The sequence below is a fragment of the Dama dama genome, chromosome 23, assembly GCF_033118175.1.
Source record: "Dama dama isolate Ldn47 chromosome 23, ASM3311817v1, whole genome shotgun sequence".
Classification (NCBI taxonomy): domain Eukaryota; kingdom Metazoa; phylum Chordata; class Mammalia; order Artiodactyla; family Cervidae; genus Dama; species Dama dama.
This window is the reverse complement of record NC_083703.1, coordinates 52460980-52479539: the sequence shown is the minus strand read 5'-3', so window position 1 is coordinate 52479539 and position 18560 is coordinate 52460980. Positions and strand designations below refer to the sequence as shown.

The 18560-nt window shown below is 49.7% G+C and overlaps 2 protein-coding genes across 6 annotated transcripts in view; both read left to right on the top strand.

The window, feature by feature from the left end:
- The window catches only part of PTPRA (protein tyrosine phosphatase receptor type A), a 164719-nt gene extending 159842 nt beyond the window's left edge, over positions 1–4877 (top strand). For all 5 annotated transcript variants that reach the window (XM_061126740.1, XM_061126739.1, XM_061126738.1 and 2 more), the window contains 4 exons: positions 1567–1692; positions 1772–1923; positions 3450–3585; positions 4241–4877. In XM_061126740.1, coding sequence (XP_060982723.1) covers positions 1567–1692; positions 1772–1923; positions 3450–3585; positions 4241–4315 — 489 coding nt within the window. In that variant the 3' untranslated portion in view covers positions 4316–4877. The remainder of the gene's footprint in view (positions 1–1566; positions 1693–1771; positions 1924–3449; positions 3586–4240) is intronic.
- Positions 4878–13541: 8664 nt separating this feature from the next.
- On the top strand, positions 13542–16027 carry MRPS26 (mitochondrial ribosomal protein S26). Its single transcript, XM_061126737.1, has 4 exons — positions 13542–13803; positions 13896–14042; positions 14130–14253; positions 15523–16027. Exons 1-4 carry the CDS (start codon positions 13592–13594, stop codon positions 15655–15657), a joined length of 618 nt encoding a protein of 205 aa, XP_060982720.1. The 5' UTR covers positions 13542–13591; the 3' UTR covers positions 15658–16027.
- Positions 16028–18560: the final 2533 nt, after the last annotated feature.

Genomic DNA, 18560 nt, shown 5'->3' with positions numbered 1-18560 from the left:
TTAATTAGGGGTTTTGGTTTTTCAAAAACCTTAATTAGGTTTGACTTTTCTAAAACTGTTCTGTTGAAGAGAGGGTCCCAAGCTCTGACTCTCAGGGTATCCCCAGGGCTCCTAGTCACATAATGAAAAGCACTGCTCCTATGGTGTTTCCTTGATCCACCACTTTAATAATCCTGTGTTTTAAAATGAGCTCAGGGTCATTTATAAAGGGGGTAATGAATGATCACACATATGAAAAACAAGTCATTAAGGGACTTCCCTGGTGGTCCAGTGGCTAAAAGACTGAGCTCCCAATGCAGGGGGCCTGGTCAGGGAACTGGATCCCACATGCTGCAAATAAAGACCTCTTGTGCCACAACTAAGATCCAGCGCAGCCAAATAAATATTTTTTAAACTCACTAAATTGGACTTTTAATATTGATTTTATTTGGACTGAGAAACTAGTGGTGGTTTTTATTTTTGTATTTAATTTTCCCAAATCTTTCCTAGTGAACATAGAGCATAGAGTACATTTATGGCTGAGTATCTTTAAATTGTCAACAGTGAAGTACCTAGGATCTCCCCTAAAATGCTCTAAAAAAAGGACAGCATAACTGTATTTTGTTTATGTATTTATACCCTGACTTGTTCTCTAGACATTAAAAGTCATTTACCAGATACTTACTGCATACATAGTAAGTCACTTAAGTCATGTCCAACTCTTTTCGACTCTATGGACTATAGCCCGCTAGGCTCCTCTGTCCATAGGATTCTCCATGCAAGAATACTGGAGTGGGTTGCCAGCCCTCCTCCAGGGCCTCTTCCCAACCCAGGGATCTAACCCGTGTCTCATTATAATTCCTGCATTGCAGGCGTGTTCTTTACCACTAGCGCCACCTGGGAAGCCCTGATACTTACTGAGAACCTACTAGATGCAGTCAGTGTGCAAGGTGCAGTAGAAGGAACTGAGCCAGGTGCAAGTAGAGACAACTCGGTAAACCACCTGTGCTAACAGGAATGGAAACACAAGAGCTAGCGATTGTAAGGGGCTACTGCAGATGGGAGAGTTAAAGGGGAGAGGGGTGGAAGCACACTGGACTGAGCTTTGAAGCACCAGAGCTGGTGCTTTCCTCTGGGTTAGCAATCTGACATATATAAGCAACTACAAATGTGGCAGCACCCCAAGGGGGCTGGAGGGGAGAAGAAATTGGAACAAAGACATTCACCCCTCCTCTCCCTCCACTGTGCCATTAAGTGTTAGATGCAGCTATGAGCTGATGGTCAGAAGTCTTCATAAATCCTGTCAGTGTTGCAAATTAGACTATAAGTAACAGCAAAAGATTAAGTGATTATCTCTTAAGTGATTGGTAGGCTTAAGTTGTTAAATATGGGTGTCCTGCTGAGGATCAGAAGTTAATTACAGTGATGTTAAGTAATAGAATGACCCTCTGAGTTTTTGATACCTTGGTGAAGAAGTGTGTCCCTATAAGAAGGACTGTATTGAGAGGAGCAGTCCGCTTGTAGAGCAGTCCTGCTTTTACCATACATGGTATTCTGAGCCTCTCACCTCTCCCATTTGTCCCCCAGGAGAAGTGTGCCCAGTACTGGCCCTCTGATGGACTGGTGTCATATGGAGACATCACAGTGGAGCTGAAGAAGGAGGAAGAATGTGAGAGCTATACTGTCAGAGACCTCCTGGTCACCAACACCAGGGTAAGATGCCTGGTGGGTGGGCTCCTCCCATAGGGAAAGCAGGGTTGCACCTACCTCTCTGATCCTCCTTCCTCCTAAGGAGAACAAGAGCCGACAGATCCGGCAGTTCCACTTTCATGGCTGGCCTGAAGTGGGCATCCCCAGTGATGGAAAGGGCATGATCAGCATCATTGCAGCCGTGCAGAAGCAGCAGCAGCAGTCAGGGAACCACCCCATCACCGTGCACTGCAGGTACGCCCACCCCAGCCCTCAGGGGGAAGAGAGAAAAAGACACAAGAGGCAGGCAGAGGGGCAAGATGGGAGCCTCTGTCAGACTCTGATGAAAGCCAGGCAAGAGCGGGATGTTGGTGAGACATGGCAATCAAGTTTGATGACCAGGACAGGCCCAGATGATAAGAGAGGATCTTGGAGTTTGAACTCAAACACTTCCAGTGCTCGGGAACAACAGTCCCTAAGTTAAGACACTGGGCAGGGAATAGTGCTGGGGAAGGGGAACAAAGAGGAGACCGATAGTAGGGAAGACCAGCTGGGCAACATGGGAAGGCCTACCTCCTTAAGAAACACAGGAAAACAGAAAAGGGCAACTATTTTGAGAACAGTTTGAAGAAAAATGAATAAGACATAGTTGTGAAAAAGAGGAGTGTCCTAGGTTCAAGGCTGGGTATAGTTGCTGGTGTCACTGACAGAAGAAAGATAGTATGGGAACTCATGGGGGAGGGAGTGGATTTTGTTTGGGGCACATTGTTTGAGCCTGCATTTTAGAAATAAAATTTTACCATGCGTTTGTATTGTTTTTATAATTGGGGGAAGGGAATCTCTCTTAAAGGGGAAGAAAGTATATATTTAAAATTTCTTCAGATTTGTTTTGAAGATAGAATAATGAACAGAGGATCTTCTAGAAATGACCCAGTAAATGTTCTTCAGATGGCCAAAATGAAATTGTAATTACAAGAATTGAAGCACTGTTTATAATAGTAAAAGATGGTAGGGACTTCCCTGGTAGTCCAGTGGTTAAGACTCCATGCCTCATTGCAGCAGACACATGTTTAGTCCCTTGTCAGGGAACTAAGATCCCACATGCCAAACTGCACAGCCAAAAAAAAAAAATTTTTTTTAAGCTGGTAAATGATCTGAACATATTAATAAGGGACTGGTTCCATAAGCTCTGATACACCATACTACAGAGCTTCAGAAAATTAATTAGGAATCTGTTTATGTACTGGTTTGGAATAATCCTCTAGATTTATTGCTTAGTGAGGAAAGCAGTGGGAGACAGAAAAAATATGTGTGGTATATGCATAAATTATCTTTGGAAGGACACACAAGGACTTGATGACATTGGTTGTTTCCCAGGAGGAAACTGAAAGGATGAAGAAATGGCGTAGGAAGGAGACTTTATATGTTTTGAACCTTTTGAAATTTGAACTGTGCTAACTTACTACACATACAAAAATAAATCATTCCAAAAAATGTTTATAAGAAGAAAAAGTGGCAAAGTACATCAGCTAGTACCATTTGACAGTAAACATGAAAAGATGCTAATTCTTATTAGTAATATGAGAAATGGAGATGAAAACATGACAAATTTTAAATTTAGGATTGACAAAAGGATTCCTTGACCTCGAAAAACACTTCCTTGCCCACACTTTTCAGTGTCGCATGCTCCTCTCTCCCTTGGTCACCCTCCCTTGGCTAACCCCAGATTCTCTAGCTACCTTGCACCACGCACATGTGATAAGTGTATCTCTTTGTTACAGCGCGGGGGCAGGACGGACAGGGACCTTCTGTGCCCTGAGCACAGTCCTGGAACGGGTGAAAGCGGAGGGGATTTTGGATGTCTTCCAGACCGTCAAGAGCCTGCGACTGCAGAGGCCACACATGGTCCAGACACTGGTATGCTGCCCTGCCTATTTATCCATGCCACCACACCATCCACAGCTCCTCTCTGCCAGAGCCAACTCAGGGGGAGGCTGTTCTGAGGGGCCTGTCTGGTAGACAGAAGGCTGTGTAACCACAGACTCATCCTTCCTCAAGGTGCCTCAGAAAAACAGAATAAGCTTTGGGAGGCAGGAGAGCATTGGGGGCATAGCCTAGCCCCGTACCAGTAAGAGATGCTGGTGGCCTCAGTGAAGACTAGAAGGGGGTGCCCAGGTGCCCGTCAGGGCTCTTCACTTCTCCATGGGTCTGAGGTAGGGAAGACTCAGGAGTACCTCGTTTCCTTAGCTCCTTTTCAGCAGTTCTCTTGACAGTCTAGACGACCAGTAAGCACTGAGTATGAGGAGAGAGGTGAACTCATGTCTGACCTCTGAAGGGCTAGAACCGCCATCTGCACCTCCAGTCTCTGCTTTCTGGAGAAGGTGGCTTCACTCAGCCCAGAAAAGAATGCTCTCAGAACTCTTCAGGCAGACAGATCAGGGCTCAGGTGGAAATGCTAAAGTACTTATTTCTTCTTAATTTTCCATTTTTTGAAGAACAGGTTTGTCAGGAGCTGCAGGTACATTGCTGTCTTGAGTAACCCTGGCCTTTTCCCCCACCTTTCACTCTGCAGGAACAGTATGAGTTCTGCTACAAGGTGGTGCAGGAATATATTGACGCGTTCTCAGATTATGCCAACTTCAAGTGAGAGGCGATGAGGCCCCGTGGACAGGAGAATTGCCTTTAATATTTTGTAATATTCTGTTTTGTTAATATACCCCAAATTGTGTATATATCTTACAACTGTTTTAGAAATTGGTACATAGGCTTCTATTACCTATTAGGTGGAGATTTTATATGTAAATGTGTTAGCACTGATAGTCCTTTTTCCAATGTTTTATTGGGGAATTAAATAGTGTGATGTTTGGATTGATATCATGAAATCCTCTGCCTGGAAATTGGGCTTGATTGTTCTTTGGTTTATATCGATACATCTTTTCCTAAAGAAGAAACACAAAACTCATTCCAGGTAGCTAGGCATTAACTAAGAAAAAAAAGCACAAAGTTATTAGAGCTCTTGAGGAAATTGGTTGTCCCAGTGCCCCCAGTCAGACCACTGTCCCCTCCTGCTCTGTAAATAATCTCTCCCATCTCTACCCTTGCCCCCTTCTCGTACCGCCCACATCTCACCATGGGGAGTAAAGGGACCAGAGTGGTATCTCTGGCACCACACTAGGGATTATCAGGTAATAAAAGCTTTGACTCCCTGAGGAATGTCTCTCCCTTTGTGTGGGCCGGGGCAGTCATACCAGGGCTGGGTTCTCCTGCGCCACTCCTAGCTCACTGTTACCCATCTGTCTTAGCTGGCTGCAGAGAGGGCACAGTCTGCCTGTCTTTCTTCCAACATACACAGCTCCTCTACCTCTTAGGCAGCTGCCAGCACCCTCCTTCCACTTCCAGCATATCTTTGGTGCAGTCGTTCTAGCCAGCCTCGCTCCCTAGGGAAGATGGCCTGAGTCCTTGCTCTTTCCGTAAGTGCAGGGGCATGGAGGCGAGGGGTGGCTTGGCTTTTGGCTTTGGGTCAGTTTGACCTCTCTAGTCCTTGGTGCTCTGCTGCAGAACTATCTGGATCATGTCACTTTGTCCAGAGTAGGTGTTTATATCCTCATTTATTGTGTTAAACAACTTCCATTTCCTTTCATCTCTGTCCTCATTTCCAGAACTCTTACGTGGAAGTGCCTCAGATCCAGAGGTAACATTGGTGGAAGTCTTAGATCCCAGTTTGAGTTTGAGCATAACCTGTCAGACAGAGTGTGTTAAATAAAATGGATGCATAAAAAGGAGGAAATATCAGCAGAGCAGCTGATCAGAGAGGGCCTCAGATTCCAGGCACACTTTGAACATCCATTTCATTTCTTTCTCATGTAACAGTCTGCCCAGTCTAGAGACCCAGTATCCTCCATCTCATGGTCCCAGTGACCCTTAGGCTGTTGTTCTCATCCTCATAGTTGAGGTCACTGACTTTTCGACCATGGAGAAGCAAAAAGAGCATGGGTAAGCAATTTCATTTTTAAGGACATTATATAAAAATAGCACTTTTCACTTCCACTCATACCCCATTGGCTAAACCCTAGTCATAAGCCCACACTGAGCTACAAAGGGCGCTGGGAAATGTGGTCTTTAGATGAGGGCAGAGCTGGGAGGGCATGTCTGTGGTCTCTTGTCCTTATGATCAGCCCCTCACAGGAACAGGAGAAGAAACCAGTTGCCATGACTGTTAAGTGCAGGGTTGACAAAGCCTTGCAGCCCTCAGGGCATTTCTTGAGGAGCCAGGGGCACCTTGGGGGCTATCAGAAGTGAAAGGTGGCAGTCCAGCCTGGCCCATGGAGGCATACTCAGAGATCAGTGGTGCCTTGCTTCCAGGAGTAGGTAGGACTTAAACTGGGCCTGAGGGATGCTGGAACCTCAGATGTGTGAAAAGGAAAGGTCAGCAGAGCAGCTGATCAGAGGGCCTCAGAGTCCAGGCAAACAAAGACTCACCCAAAAGATGGGACCCAAGTTCTGCCCCACATATTCAGGATGTCTGCAGGGATCAGGGGCGCCACAACAGATCACCTGAAAGCTTGCATGAAGTAAGTAGTATAAGTTGGTACATGTACTCTGGGCCTCCTATAGGAAGCAAGGAACTGCAAGGGACAATAAACTCAAAAGTTAGTAGGTTTATAAGAAGTGTGGATAAATTAAGCAAAGACAAAATCTCAAGAATTTCTGTTGAGGGGCACTGTACTTCAGAAGGAAACCCTGTCTCTTTGCATACTACCTGTTGGTGCCTCTGTGTGATCATATTCAAGTCCATGGAAGAGGGCAAGCCTTCAGGTCAGCAAGCCATGCAGCGAACATATACCCTGGCTGCTAAACAGACATCTTTAAACAGGAGTTATCCAACCCTTTGTTCCCCTTCTTGCCCTCATCTTACTGGGTATGGCTCATCGCTCCTTATCTACCTCTCTTTTCCTGTTACTCAGGGCTTACATGGCATCAAGAGACATAAACCCGACAGGCTCAAAGGGAAGTGTATTGAGGCTCACATGGCACAATTATGTGGGAAGGGCAGGGGAGCCCACTTCACCCAGTGCCTACCCCTCAGCCTGTCACCTGTGACCATGTGCAGTGCACTCCCCAAACCTCTGGGACCTGCCACTCACAGAGACATCACTTCATCAGATAGTCTCTGTGTTGGGTTTTCCTTCATCCTCTACCCCCACCCTCAGTTTACTCCCACACATTGTTTTTTTATCCCTTCATCCTCAGTGCTGAGCCCCAAGGATCCAGTCTTCCTGTGCACTAGCTCCCCCCTTGATGTAGTGAGTGCCTTCCTCCACAGCCCCTTCCTCAGAGGTCAGGCATTCCTGCAGTCTGTATTGTGGACCCTGAGCCTTTCTCAGGTCCTGAGCTTCCAATCCACACACCCTGCTTCCTGCTGTGACTCCACAGGGTAGCCCAGAGGCAGCAGACTTGGGCTCCCCACACTCAAGGGTTTGCCCAGTCACCATAGCCCACTGCCCTTTGTGCAGCCTCCAGCATCCTCTGCCCCCACCCCCTATCCCAGCTCTACTCCTACTGGGCACCAAAGCTACAGACCTCCCCCCTACACACACACACACAAACACACACACACTCCCTCTCTCTCTCTCCCTGCCCGCCTCCCCCGTTGGTGTCAAAGCTACAGACCTCCCCCCTACACACACACACACACACACTCCCTCTTTCTCTCTCCCTGCCCGCCTCCCCCGTTGGCGTCAAAGCTACAGACCTCCCCCCCTACACACACACACACACACACACACACACACACACACACACACAAAGCTACAGACCTCCCCCCTACACACACACACACTCCCTCTCTCTCTCTCTCCCTGCCCGCCTCCCCCGTTGGCGTCAAAGCTACAGACCTCCCCCCTACACACACACACACACACACACACACACACACACACACACACACACTCCCTCTCTCTCTCTCTCCCTGCCCGCCTCCCCCGTTGGCGTCAAAGCTACAGACCTCCCCCCTACACACACACACACACACACACACACACACACACACACACACTCCCTCTCTCTCTCTCTCCCTGCCCGCCTCCCCCGTTGGCGTCAAAGCTACAGACCTCCCCCCTACACACACACACACACACACACACACACACACACACACACACACTCCCTCTCTCTCTCTCTCCCTGCCCGCCTCCCCCGTTGGCGTCAAAGCTACAGACCTCCCCCCTACACACACACACACACACACACACACACACACACACACACACTCCCTCTCTCTCTCTCTCCCTGCCCGCCTCCCCCGTTGGCGTCAAAGCTACAGACCTCCCCCCTACACACACACACACACACACACACACACACACACACTCCCTCTCTCTCTCTCTCCCTGCCCGCCTCCCCCGTTGGCGTCAAAGCTACAGACCTCCCCCCTACACACACACACACACACACACACACACACACACACACACACACACACACACACACACACACACACACACACTCCCTCTCTCTCTCTCTCCCTGCCCGCCTCCCCCGTTGGCGTCAAAGCTACAGACCTCCCCCCTACACACACACACACACACACACACACACACACACACACACACACACACACACACACACACACACACACACACACACACACTCCCTCTCTCTCTCCCTGCCCGCCTCCCCCGTTGGCGTCTCTCCATTTTGCTCCTTACCATGGAGCACCCACTGCAGCCCTATTGCCAAGACTCTAGCTAATGCTCCGTCCTTCGCCCAGGCCACCTGCTGAGGGGAGGGGAGAAGGGCCCCAGGGAGGGTGCCGCCCTGCTCCTGCAGCACCTGAGCATTCCACTCAGAATTGCTTTTCCAGCTGACGACAGCAGCCCCGGACTGGAATGATGTGCTCTCGGAGCTGAGTATGAGTTAAGAGTTCAGTGGTGAACAAATGACTTTCTGTGTCCTGCTGACAGGGACACAAGGATGAATTCCATTCCAGAGTTTATAATCTGGAAGAGGAGAGCAAATGTTCCTGAAAGGCTGAGTATGTGGCCAGAGAGAAGGACCAGAGCTTCCCCTGGGAAATTTAGTTCATGTTTGGATTTTTCAGGCAAGATAATGATCAAATTACAGAAAAAATAAAGGCACTCCATTCCTCTTTTAAAATGAACACCAGGGCCTTTGAATAAAACATTTTGTAAACCCATACCAGAACTAAGCTAGTTTACTGAACTTAGTCATTTTACCTAAACCCACAAAGTAAATGTTTCCAATCCCGAAGAAAGGCAATGCCAAAGATGGTTCAAACTACCATAACAGTTGCACTCATCTCACACGCTAGCAAAGTAATGCTCAAAGTTCTCCAAGCTAGGCCTCAACAGTACATGAATCTAGAACTTCCAGACGTTCAAGCTGGATTTAGAAAAAGCAGAGGAACCAGAGAGCAAATTGCCAACATCCATTGAATCATAGAAAAAGCAAGAGAGTTCCAGAAAAACATCAGCTTTATTGACTATGCCAAAGCCTTTGACCGTGTGGATCACAACAAACTGGAAAATTCTTCAAGAGATGGGAATACCAGACCACCTTACCTGCCTCCTGAGAAATCTGTATACAGGTCAAGAAGCAACAGTTAGAACTGGACATGGAACAACCGACTGGTTCCAAATTGGGAAAGGAGTATGTCAAGGCTGTATATTGTCACTTTGTTTATTTAACTTACATGCAGAGTACATCATGGGAAATGCCAGGCTGGATGAAGTACAAACTGCAGATGGCTGGGAGAAATATCAATAACCTGAGATATGCAGATGACACCACCCTTATGGCAGAAAGCAAAAAGGAACTAAAGAGCCTCTTGATGAAAGAGAAGAGTGAAAAAGCTGGCTTAAAACTCAACATTTCAAAAAACTTTAAGGTCATGGCATCTGGTCGCTTCATGGCAAATAGATGGAGAAACAGTGGAACAGTGACAGATTTCATTGTCTTGGGCTCCAGAATCACTGCAGATGGTGACTGCAGCCATGAAATTAAAAGACACTTGCTCCTTGGAAGAAAAGCCATGACAAACCTAGACAGCATATTAAAAAGCAGAGACATTACTTTGTCAACAAAGGTCTGTGTAGTCAAAGCTATGGTTTTTCCAGTAGTCACGAATGGATGTGAGTTGGACTATAAAGAAAGCTGAGCACTGAAGAATTGATGCTTTTGAACTGTGGTGCTGGAGAAAAGACTTGAGAGTCCCTTGGACTACAAGGAGATCCAGCCAGTCAATCCTAAAGGAAATCAGTCCTGAATATTCATCGGAAGGAGTGATGCTGAAGCTGAAACTCCAATCCTTTGGCCACCTGGTGTGAAGAACTGATTCACTGGAAAAGACCCTAGTGCTGGGAAAGATTGAAGACAGGAGGAGAAGGGGACAACAGAGAATGAGATGGTTGGATTGCATCCCTGACTCAACAGACATTAGTTTGAGCAGGCTGTGGGAGTTGATGATGGACAGGGAAGCCTGGTGTGCTGCAGTTCATGGGATCACAAAGAGTCGGACAGGACTGAATGACTAAAATGAACAAAGTAAATGCTATCCTAAAAGTTTCTTGGTTAACCAATACATAAAGGGAAAAAATCTGTTTCCCAAACAACTTAACTTATTATACAGTCCAAGTACTCATTTCTGGTAAGTCAATTCAGAAATTCACCCATGCCCTCCTGCCTGGGCGGCAGAAGTCTAGGTACTCATGATGTCACCTCCCCCATCTTTGCCACAGGATCTGATGCACCTGCTCTCCTGATGACTGGCCACTGTGAATACCCAGCCTGACCCTACCCTTGTACTTGCTGTTTAAATTGCTATCCAAAGAGAGATTGGCTATTAACCCCATAAACTGGCCTCTGCCCCTCAGAGGCTGGTGGCTGGCAGCAGAAAGCTGAGCTGACACAGACTAGGGCAGAAGCCTGTTTCTAGCATTCCAGGGCAGCTGTGCCCAATTCCATGAAATGGTCCTGGATTGAGCACAGGATAAGGAGTGGTTGGAACCTTGAGAGGCAGAATTATTCCTACCACTCGCAGACAGACCCACAAAGGCCGCATTGCCCCTTTAACTGGGCCCCCTTTTGGGGGCCTGCTTGGAGGAGAGGCCATCTGCTGTATAGTTATGCCCCACCCAAAGCTCCTTTCACTGGAGTGACTCGGCCCTGGTGTCCAGGTGTGAGGAGGACTATCCCACCCAACCCATTTTACAGGTGGGCAAACAAGCCCTCAGGAAGGGTGGTCATAGATCTCCCCAGACTTACTAACAAGCTGCTGGGCCCCTCCCTCTTCGGCCCCCAACCTTTCTACCAGGAAGAGCTCTGAGCTAGGTGGGACTCAGGGAGACCCCAGGAGTTGCCTCTCTTAGGCCCACCATTTTGGTGTGTCAGAGAGGGCTGCGAAAGGTCTCTAGATCTAAGGGCAGGAGCTTGAGAAAGCCAGGGAAGTGCATCGATGAGACCTCAGGGGCATAGGCCAGGCTGAAGAAGGAGTCCAATGATTTCAGATCCCTGGGAAAATGGGAGGAGGAGGCATCTGATGACCCCAGGCCAGCAGCTGAACATAACACTAGGAAGGGAAGAGGATTGGTGGCAAGCTGTCCCCCACCAAGAGGTCATTGGAGCCTGTGGGCCCAGAGCAGGGGGTGGAACCACCTGCTCAATAAATCTCGGGGCTGCCTGGCTGGGTTCCGTTGCTTCCTGGAAGAGCCACCTGCAAGGAGCCACTTGGCCCACAGCCCTCCCCTGGTAAATGAAGAGCCACCCTCCCCCAGGCTGGGGCTTGTCCAGATGCAGCTCTCATAGGGGCATGGCATGCTGCTCCTCTTCCCCCTCCCAAGCCCCTCTACCCCAGCCCATACCCTGAAAAGCCTCCTTTCCTTCATCTCTTGCCAGCAACACTATGCCTGTGCCCACTGCACCTGGCGTGGCAGGGACAAAGGGTAGAAGCCCTAGGCCCTCTATCCACACACCCATTTCACATCCCCAGTTGCCATGGAAGGAAGAGAGAGCAACTCACAAGGAAACGGGTTTCCCAGCATGGGGGGTGCGGGGTAGGGGCAGGGGGCCCAAGTGCCTCCACACTGCTGCCTGTCTCTTGGACATCTCCCCTATCTAACTTCACTTCTAGGATCTCTGAGGAAAGAAAGGGTAGGCCTGCTGTACTGGGGAGGGCCCTCATCTGGCAAAGTTGAGAGCCTCTGTGCCCCAGGGGCTCTGGGAGGCGGCTCATTGCCAGGAGCCCTCCGAGTCCAGACCCCTGTAGTCCTGGGATAAGAAGCAATAGCAGGATGAGAGAAGAACATTAGGAGACACTGAATCTGCCCTAGAAGTGCCAGCTGTCCAAGGGGACCCTGGAGGAAGAGGAAGGGGTTTTGTCTGGGAGTGTCAGACTCGAGTGCTGTCCACTGTCTATGGGAGCAGCCCTGCTATGGCCAGCTTTGGGCTAGGCCTCCTGCTTCTGCTGCTGCTGCTGCTGCTGCTGACCGCCCACCCTGGACCCTCAAAGGCTCAGCACTGGTCCCACGGCTGGTACCCTGGAGGAATACGAGCCTCCAGCTCACCCCGGGACCCTCAGCAACCTCCTAGGCCCCCAGGTAGGTGAAGAATCTCCCCAGCCTAAATAGAAAGAAGGTGCTGGTTGGGGTTCTTTCACCTACCTCAAGCTTTGGGTGGGGGTGGGGAAGGCAGGCTACAGCCTCAGTTCCCTTCTAAGAAAAGGTTCTGGGAACTGCAGCTCAAAGCCCAGGCCAAATTGCCCATACCCTCCCAAGTGATGCTCTGGCTTCGCCTGAGGACAGTGTGCCCTGGAAGAGAAGGACCATGACCCGGTGGCTCCTACATAGGAAGCAGCACCTGGTGCAGACACTGCTGGTAAGTAAAGTGGAAGGCCCCCACCCTTGGCCACTACAGGGCCAGCTAAGAACTGAGGGGGTCGGGGGATAATACATCACTGATATGCCTCCTGGTACAGCTAGCTGTGGGTGCCGTTATCTGATACTCCAGAATTCTCGACAACGGTAAAGCGTCCGCCTACAATGCGAGAGACCCGGGTTCGATCCCCGGGTCGGGAAGATCCCCTGGAGAAGGAAATGGCAACCCACTCCAGTACTCTTGCCTAGAAAATTACATGGATTACTGTAGCCTGGTGGGCTACAGTCAATGGGGTTGCAAAGAGTCGGACACGACTGAGCGACTTTTCACTTTCACAACAATTTATGATAGGACAGCGACAATTTATGATGAGATGCCCCCCTGTGTCCCTGCTGTTGGGCTCTCCTGATAGCTCAGCTGGTAAAGAATCCGTACGCCCAATGAGCTAGAAAACCCGCACGCTGAATCCTCTAAGAGGCGAAGGGCAACGACAGGACGTGGGAGTCGCAAAACTACCGGTTGCCGATCCTGCGCAGAGAAGCCAAGCCGGGACGGGAGAGAGAAAGATGGAATAGGAACAGGAGGGGCTGGGAAGAGGGGGCGGGTAAAGCCACAGTTCCGCGGTCAGGTGACCAGAACGTCCACTGGAATGACCGCCCGCTTCTTCTGCAGACTGGACTCCGAGCGCCACGCCCCGCCGCCCTCCAATAAAGGTGTGAGACCCCTAAAGTTCTGGCATCGAGTTCTCTTTTTTCTCCTCTCTGACTCCTGCTAACAGATCTCTCTTTGTCTCCTCTCTCTCTCTCACCCCTACTCCCTGAATGGGAGCTGGAGGGATGCAGGTGGCGGACACGCGGGCGGGAGTCGGCCCCGCGGAGGACAATAGCCAGGTTCTGGGCCCCGGACGCAAGCAAAACTGCGGGCTCCACAGGGTGGGGGCGGAGCCCGCGGACTACACGTCCCGTGGTGCACCGCGACCACTTCCGGGCCCCCATGATGCCCTGCGGCGTGCCGGAGACGGGGCGGTCTCGCCATGCTGCGCGCGCTGAGCACCCTGGGCGCGCGGCCCTTAGGCCGCCCTCCAGCCCAGTTTCTGTTCCTCGCGCGCGGCCGAAAAACCCGCCACGACCCGCCGGCCAAGTCCAAGATCGGGCGCGTGGCGACCCCGCCCGCCGTGGATCCTGCGGAATTCTTCGTGCTGACGGAGCGTTACCGGCAGTACCGCCAGACGGTGCGCGCCCTCAGGTATGTGATGGATGGGGAGGCGGCGCCCTCTGGCGTGTGTTTTAGGGCGGGCAGTTGAAGACACTGCGGACCCTGGGCGCGTTCCCGTCCAGGCAGGAGTTCGTGACCGAGGTACGCAGGAAAGCGCATGAGGCCCGGGCCGGTGTCCTGGCAGAGCGCAAGGCGCTGCAGGATGCCGCTGAGCACCGCGAGCTGATGGCCTGGAACCAGGCGGAGAACCAGCGGCTGCATGAGCTGCGGTGAGTGGGGCAGGAGGCGGGGCGGGGCCGCCTGACCGGCCCCGAGACACCCAGCCACGCTCAGCCTGGGCCTCTCGCCCCTCCCAGGATGGCCAGGCTGCGGCAGGAGGCACGGGAGCAGGAGCGGCGGCAAGCGGAGGAGGCGGCCCGGGAAGCCCGAGAGGCGGAGGCCTGGGCCCAGCTCAAGGAGCGGGAAGTGCTGCAGCTGCAGGTGGGCCGCGTCTCCAGAGGGTGGGGCTGCTAGACCAGCGCGCGGTGAGGGGGGCGGGAGGTGCGGAGAGAAGAGACTAGCCTTGAGTCTTGAGAGGAGGCTCGCAGGTGAGGGTTTGGGAGAGGAGGCGTGCAGCGAGAGCGTCTGTCAAGTTGCCACTGCAGTATTCACGTGGCTAGACGGTGTCTGTGAGACGGGCCTCCGCGTTTCCCTAGGAGTTTATACTTTGTCCTGAAGGTGAGAAAGTCATCAAAGCTTAAACGTTTTGGTGTGAGATGGCAGGTGTGAGACTTAAAAGCAGCGAGGCCTAGAGACTGATTCCGCCCAGTGACGTGTCACAGCTGGGGTGCTTGGGTTTTGCCCTAAGTGTTCAGGGAATGATTGTCTTAAAACAAGGTGACAAAGCTGCCTAATGTTCTTCCACTGGAAGATCATTGGGGCGCTCAGAGAAGACCTAGGCTCCAGACATCTTTCCCACGGCAGAGCTGGAGCCCCTCCTTCAGTGGGCTAAAAGCCGGCAGCCTTGTTCTGGGGACTCTCATTCAGCTGAATTTCTCTTTTCCAGTTCATTTCATTTCAGTCGCTCAGTCGTGTCCAACTCTTTGCGACCCCATGGACTGCAGTACGCCAGGCTTCCCTGTCCCATCACTAACTCCTGGAGCTTACTCAAACTCATGTCCGTAGAGTTGGTGATGCCATCCAACCACCTCATCCTCTGTCGTCCTCTCACCTACAATCATTCCCAGCATCAGGGTCTTTTCATATGAGTCAGTTCTTTGCATCAGGTGGCCAAAGTATTGGAGATTCAGCTTCACCATCACTCCTTCCAATGAATATTCAGGACTGATTTCCTTTAGGATGGACTGGTTGGATTTCCTTGCAGTCCAAGGGACTCTGAAGAGTCTTCTCCAATACCACAGTTCAAAAGCATCAATTCTTTGGTGCTCAGCTTTCTTTATAGTCCAAATCTCACATCCATACATGACTACTGGAAAAATCATAGCTTTGACTAGACAGACCTTTCTCTGCTTTTTAATATGCTGTTTAGGTTGGTCATAACTTTTCTTCCAGGGAGTAAGTGTCTTTTAATTTCATGGTTGCAGTCACCATCTGCAGTGATTTTGGAGCCCAGAAAAATAAGTCAGCCACTGTTTCCCCATCTATTTCCCGTGAAGTGATGGGACCAGATGCCATGATCTTAGTTTTCTGAATGTTGAGTTTTAAGCCAACTTCTTCACTCTCCTCTTTCACTTTCATCTTTTCCAATAGGAGGACGCAAAAAACTTCATCACCCGAGAGAATCTGGAGGCACGGGTGGAAGAAGCTTTGGATTCCCCCAAGAGCTACAATTGGGCCATCACCAGAGAGGGGCTGGTGGTCAAGCCACAGCACAAGGGCTCCTGAGGTCCCAATGAGAACAGTACCCCCCCAGGGACCATGGAAGTAAAGGGGTTGGGCCTGATCTGAAATAAAGCAGTTGGTGTTTCTGATGAAGGAAAAGGTTCTACCTGTTCCAGTGCAGCCTTCACTTTGGGGCCTCAGCTCCTGCCGCTTGGTCAGAAACTCCACACATGCAGTGATGTATTCTGCACCCATGTGCAACTCTCAGTAAAGCACCAGACCTGAGAAGTTTCTGTCTCACAGAGAAGCTTAGTCCCCTCAACAGCCAGGTTGTCTCCTGAGTATCCTCGGGATCAGTGGTTGGCATATTGCAGTTCTTGGACAAAATCTGGCCTATTGCTTGTTTTTGTGAATAAAATATACTTCCCTGGTGGTCCAGTAGTTAAGAATCTGCCTTCCAATGCAGAGGATGCAGTTTCAATCCCTGGTTGAGGAACTAAGATCCCACATGCTCAGGGCAACTGAGCCCCCGTGCTGGGACTACTTAAGCCCCTGCACTCTAGAGCTCACCTGCTACAACTAGAGAGTGCACTCCACAACCAAAGATCCTGCCTGCGGTAATGAGAGTATACTGGAACACAGCCACACCCATCACTGACTGCTTTCATACTTCAGTGGCAGAGATGAATAGATGCAGCAGAGACCTTATGACTTGCAAAGTCTAAAATGTTATGATTTTTTAATTGAAATATAGTTAATTTATTTGTTTCAGGTGTACAGCAAATGATGGAGTTTTATATATTTATACATACACACATCTTTTAGGTTCCTTTCCATCATAGGTTATTACAACATAATGAATATAGTTTCTTGTACTATACAGTGGGTTCTTGTTATCTGTTTTATATATAGTAGTGTGTATGTTTTAATCCCAAGCTCCTAATCTATCTCCTTTCCCCCCCATTAAATGATTTTTTTTTTTTTCCCTGTATGTCAAACTTGCCCTACCAAGGATTGAACCCATGCCACCTGCAGTGGAACCGTGGAGTCTTAACCACTGGACACCTGGGGAAGTCTTATATGACATTACGGAAGTTTGCTGACCCCTGATAGGGGGCTTTCAGGCTCCAGTCAGGTATCACCCAGTAACTGAAACAAAAAGCAACCACTGACCAAAGACCTGCTCCTGCTTGACACTGAATTTTGCTGTCCAGGGAGTGGTGTACCCAAGACAGAAGACAAGAAGACCCCATTTGTCAAGTACTTGGAGCAAAATACTACTTGTGATTAGAGCTGACAAGGTTGAATAAGTGGGCATATAGGTCCACGGCCCTTACTCAGATCCAGGCCCTCAAAGGACATCCAGGATGAGGTAGAGAAATATTTCTCTGAACCAGAGCTTCTGCCCCGTTGCCACTATTCACCAAGTATCACCAGAGGGGAAAAAAAACAGTCTTTCCCTAACTCCCATATTGTAAATAGAGAACCTTACAACAAAAAAAAACTTTGAGGGAATGTGGGTAATCGCTCACATTCAGGTAGGGAAATGGCTAACAGAGGTATAAGCAGAGGACCTAGGACCCAGCCCCATCAGGGCACTGCACCCTTGAGGGCAGTGGCCTCCCTCAGGCTGATCAGTGGCTCGTCTCTTCCCTGGCACTGAGCCCAGGCCCAGCATAGTGGGGCCCTGGATTTCAGGTGCTCAGTGCGATTTCTAGGGTGAGGGCTGGTGGGCACACATTGTGGACCAAGATTGTGCCCACAGCCTTGAACTTTGAGGAAACCTGTGGTAAACTTTCACATGGGACACTGAGCCTGTTGCAGGAAGTTCAGTTTCATTTTGGACAAGTCCCTGGTCCTCTATCAGGATCCAGACAAACCATCTGTCTTCAGGTACAGGAGAGTCTCATACCTTCTTGAATCTGACTTTGGGCCATTTTTCCTTTACTAGTGTCCTGCATAGGGCTGTAATTCCTTATTATTCACTGCTGATGTCAGCATGTCATGCAGAGCTACCTGTAAACCAACCTTGAACATTTTCTCCACCCACAGCCATCTCATTGGTTTAGGTACAAATAGGCAGTTTAGCAACATGAGGGTTACCTCAGGCCCAGTCTCAACTGTACCTGCATCTAATGGATTGTAGAGTGCTGTTAGGTGCACAGGTAAGCTGTCACGTCATACCCAGTCCACACTGCAGATACATGTGTCCCATGAAGAATGCCTAATCTCCAGTAGAAAATCCTGATAGGTATCCGAATGGGCAGTCTTGCTCAGAAACACCACGGACTCCTCCGATTCTTGACTTCAAGCTGCAGATTCAGTTTGTATGTGCTGCAGACAATGGGAGCTTGTATCACGTAGAGAACCTCTTGTTTGAGGTCTGACTTGTGAGCAGTAGATTCAAGGGCTACCCAAAAATGCATTTGAAGCACAATACCCAAATGTAAATGCTTTCACCAAGATTTGAAGAGGCCTACAATGCAGTGTAGAGAGGGTAGGGAACAAGTAGAATCTGTGTTTGACTTGGGAGAGGTATGCTGACCCCCAGAGCTTTGCTGAGTGAGCAATTTTTTCTCAGACGGTCTAATGGTTAGAACTTTGATTGCTGTGGCCTGGGTTCAATCCCTGTAAGGCGATATGCTGCTGCCAGGGTGGTATACTACTACTATATTGCTGGTAGCAGTCCAAGTAGACAGAAAAAGAATGAACTTGCCACATGAGTGGGTGCCAGATGCCTCCTTAAACTGTTCCAATCAAGGAGACCACCTAGGCCTGAGTAAGCCTAACGTCATCCCCCCATATTTTTCCAGAATACACAAGATTTTCTGTGTATCCACTATCAGTATTCCCAGAAACCTTTGGGAAAGTTCCCCCTGAACTTAACCCTGTGATTATTTCCCCAACAAATACTGAAGTGAAATGGATACCGAGGATGCAAGCCTAGCTGATTGCTGAAATCCAAA

What these genes read in the sequence shown, in the direction of transcription:
- MRPS26 (XM_061126737.1), top strand. Translation starts at nt 13,592, where the DNA reads ATGCTGCGCGCGCTGAGCACCCTGGGCGCGCGGCCCTTAGGCCGCCCT. An exon ending in CAGCGGCTGCATGAGCTGCG is followed by an intron (nt 14,043 to 14,129) that starts GTGAGTGGGGCA and finishes CGCCCCTCCCAG; the next exon opens with GATGGCCAGGCTGCGGCAGG. An exon ending in GGGAAGTGCTGCAGCTGCAG is followed by an intron (nt 14,254 to 15,522) that starts GTGGGCCGCGTC and finishes CTTTTCCAATAG; the next exon opens with GAGGACGCAAAAAACTTCAT.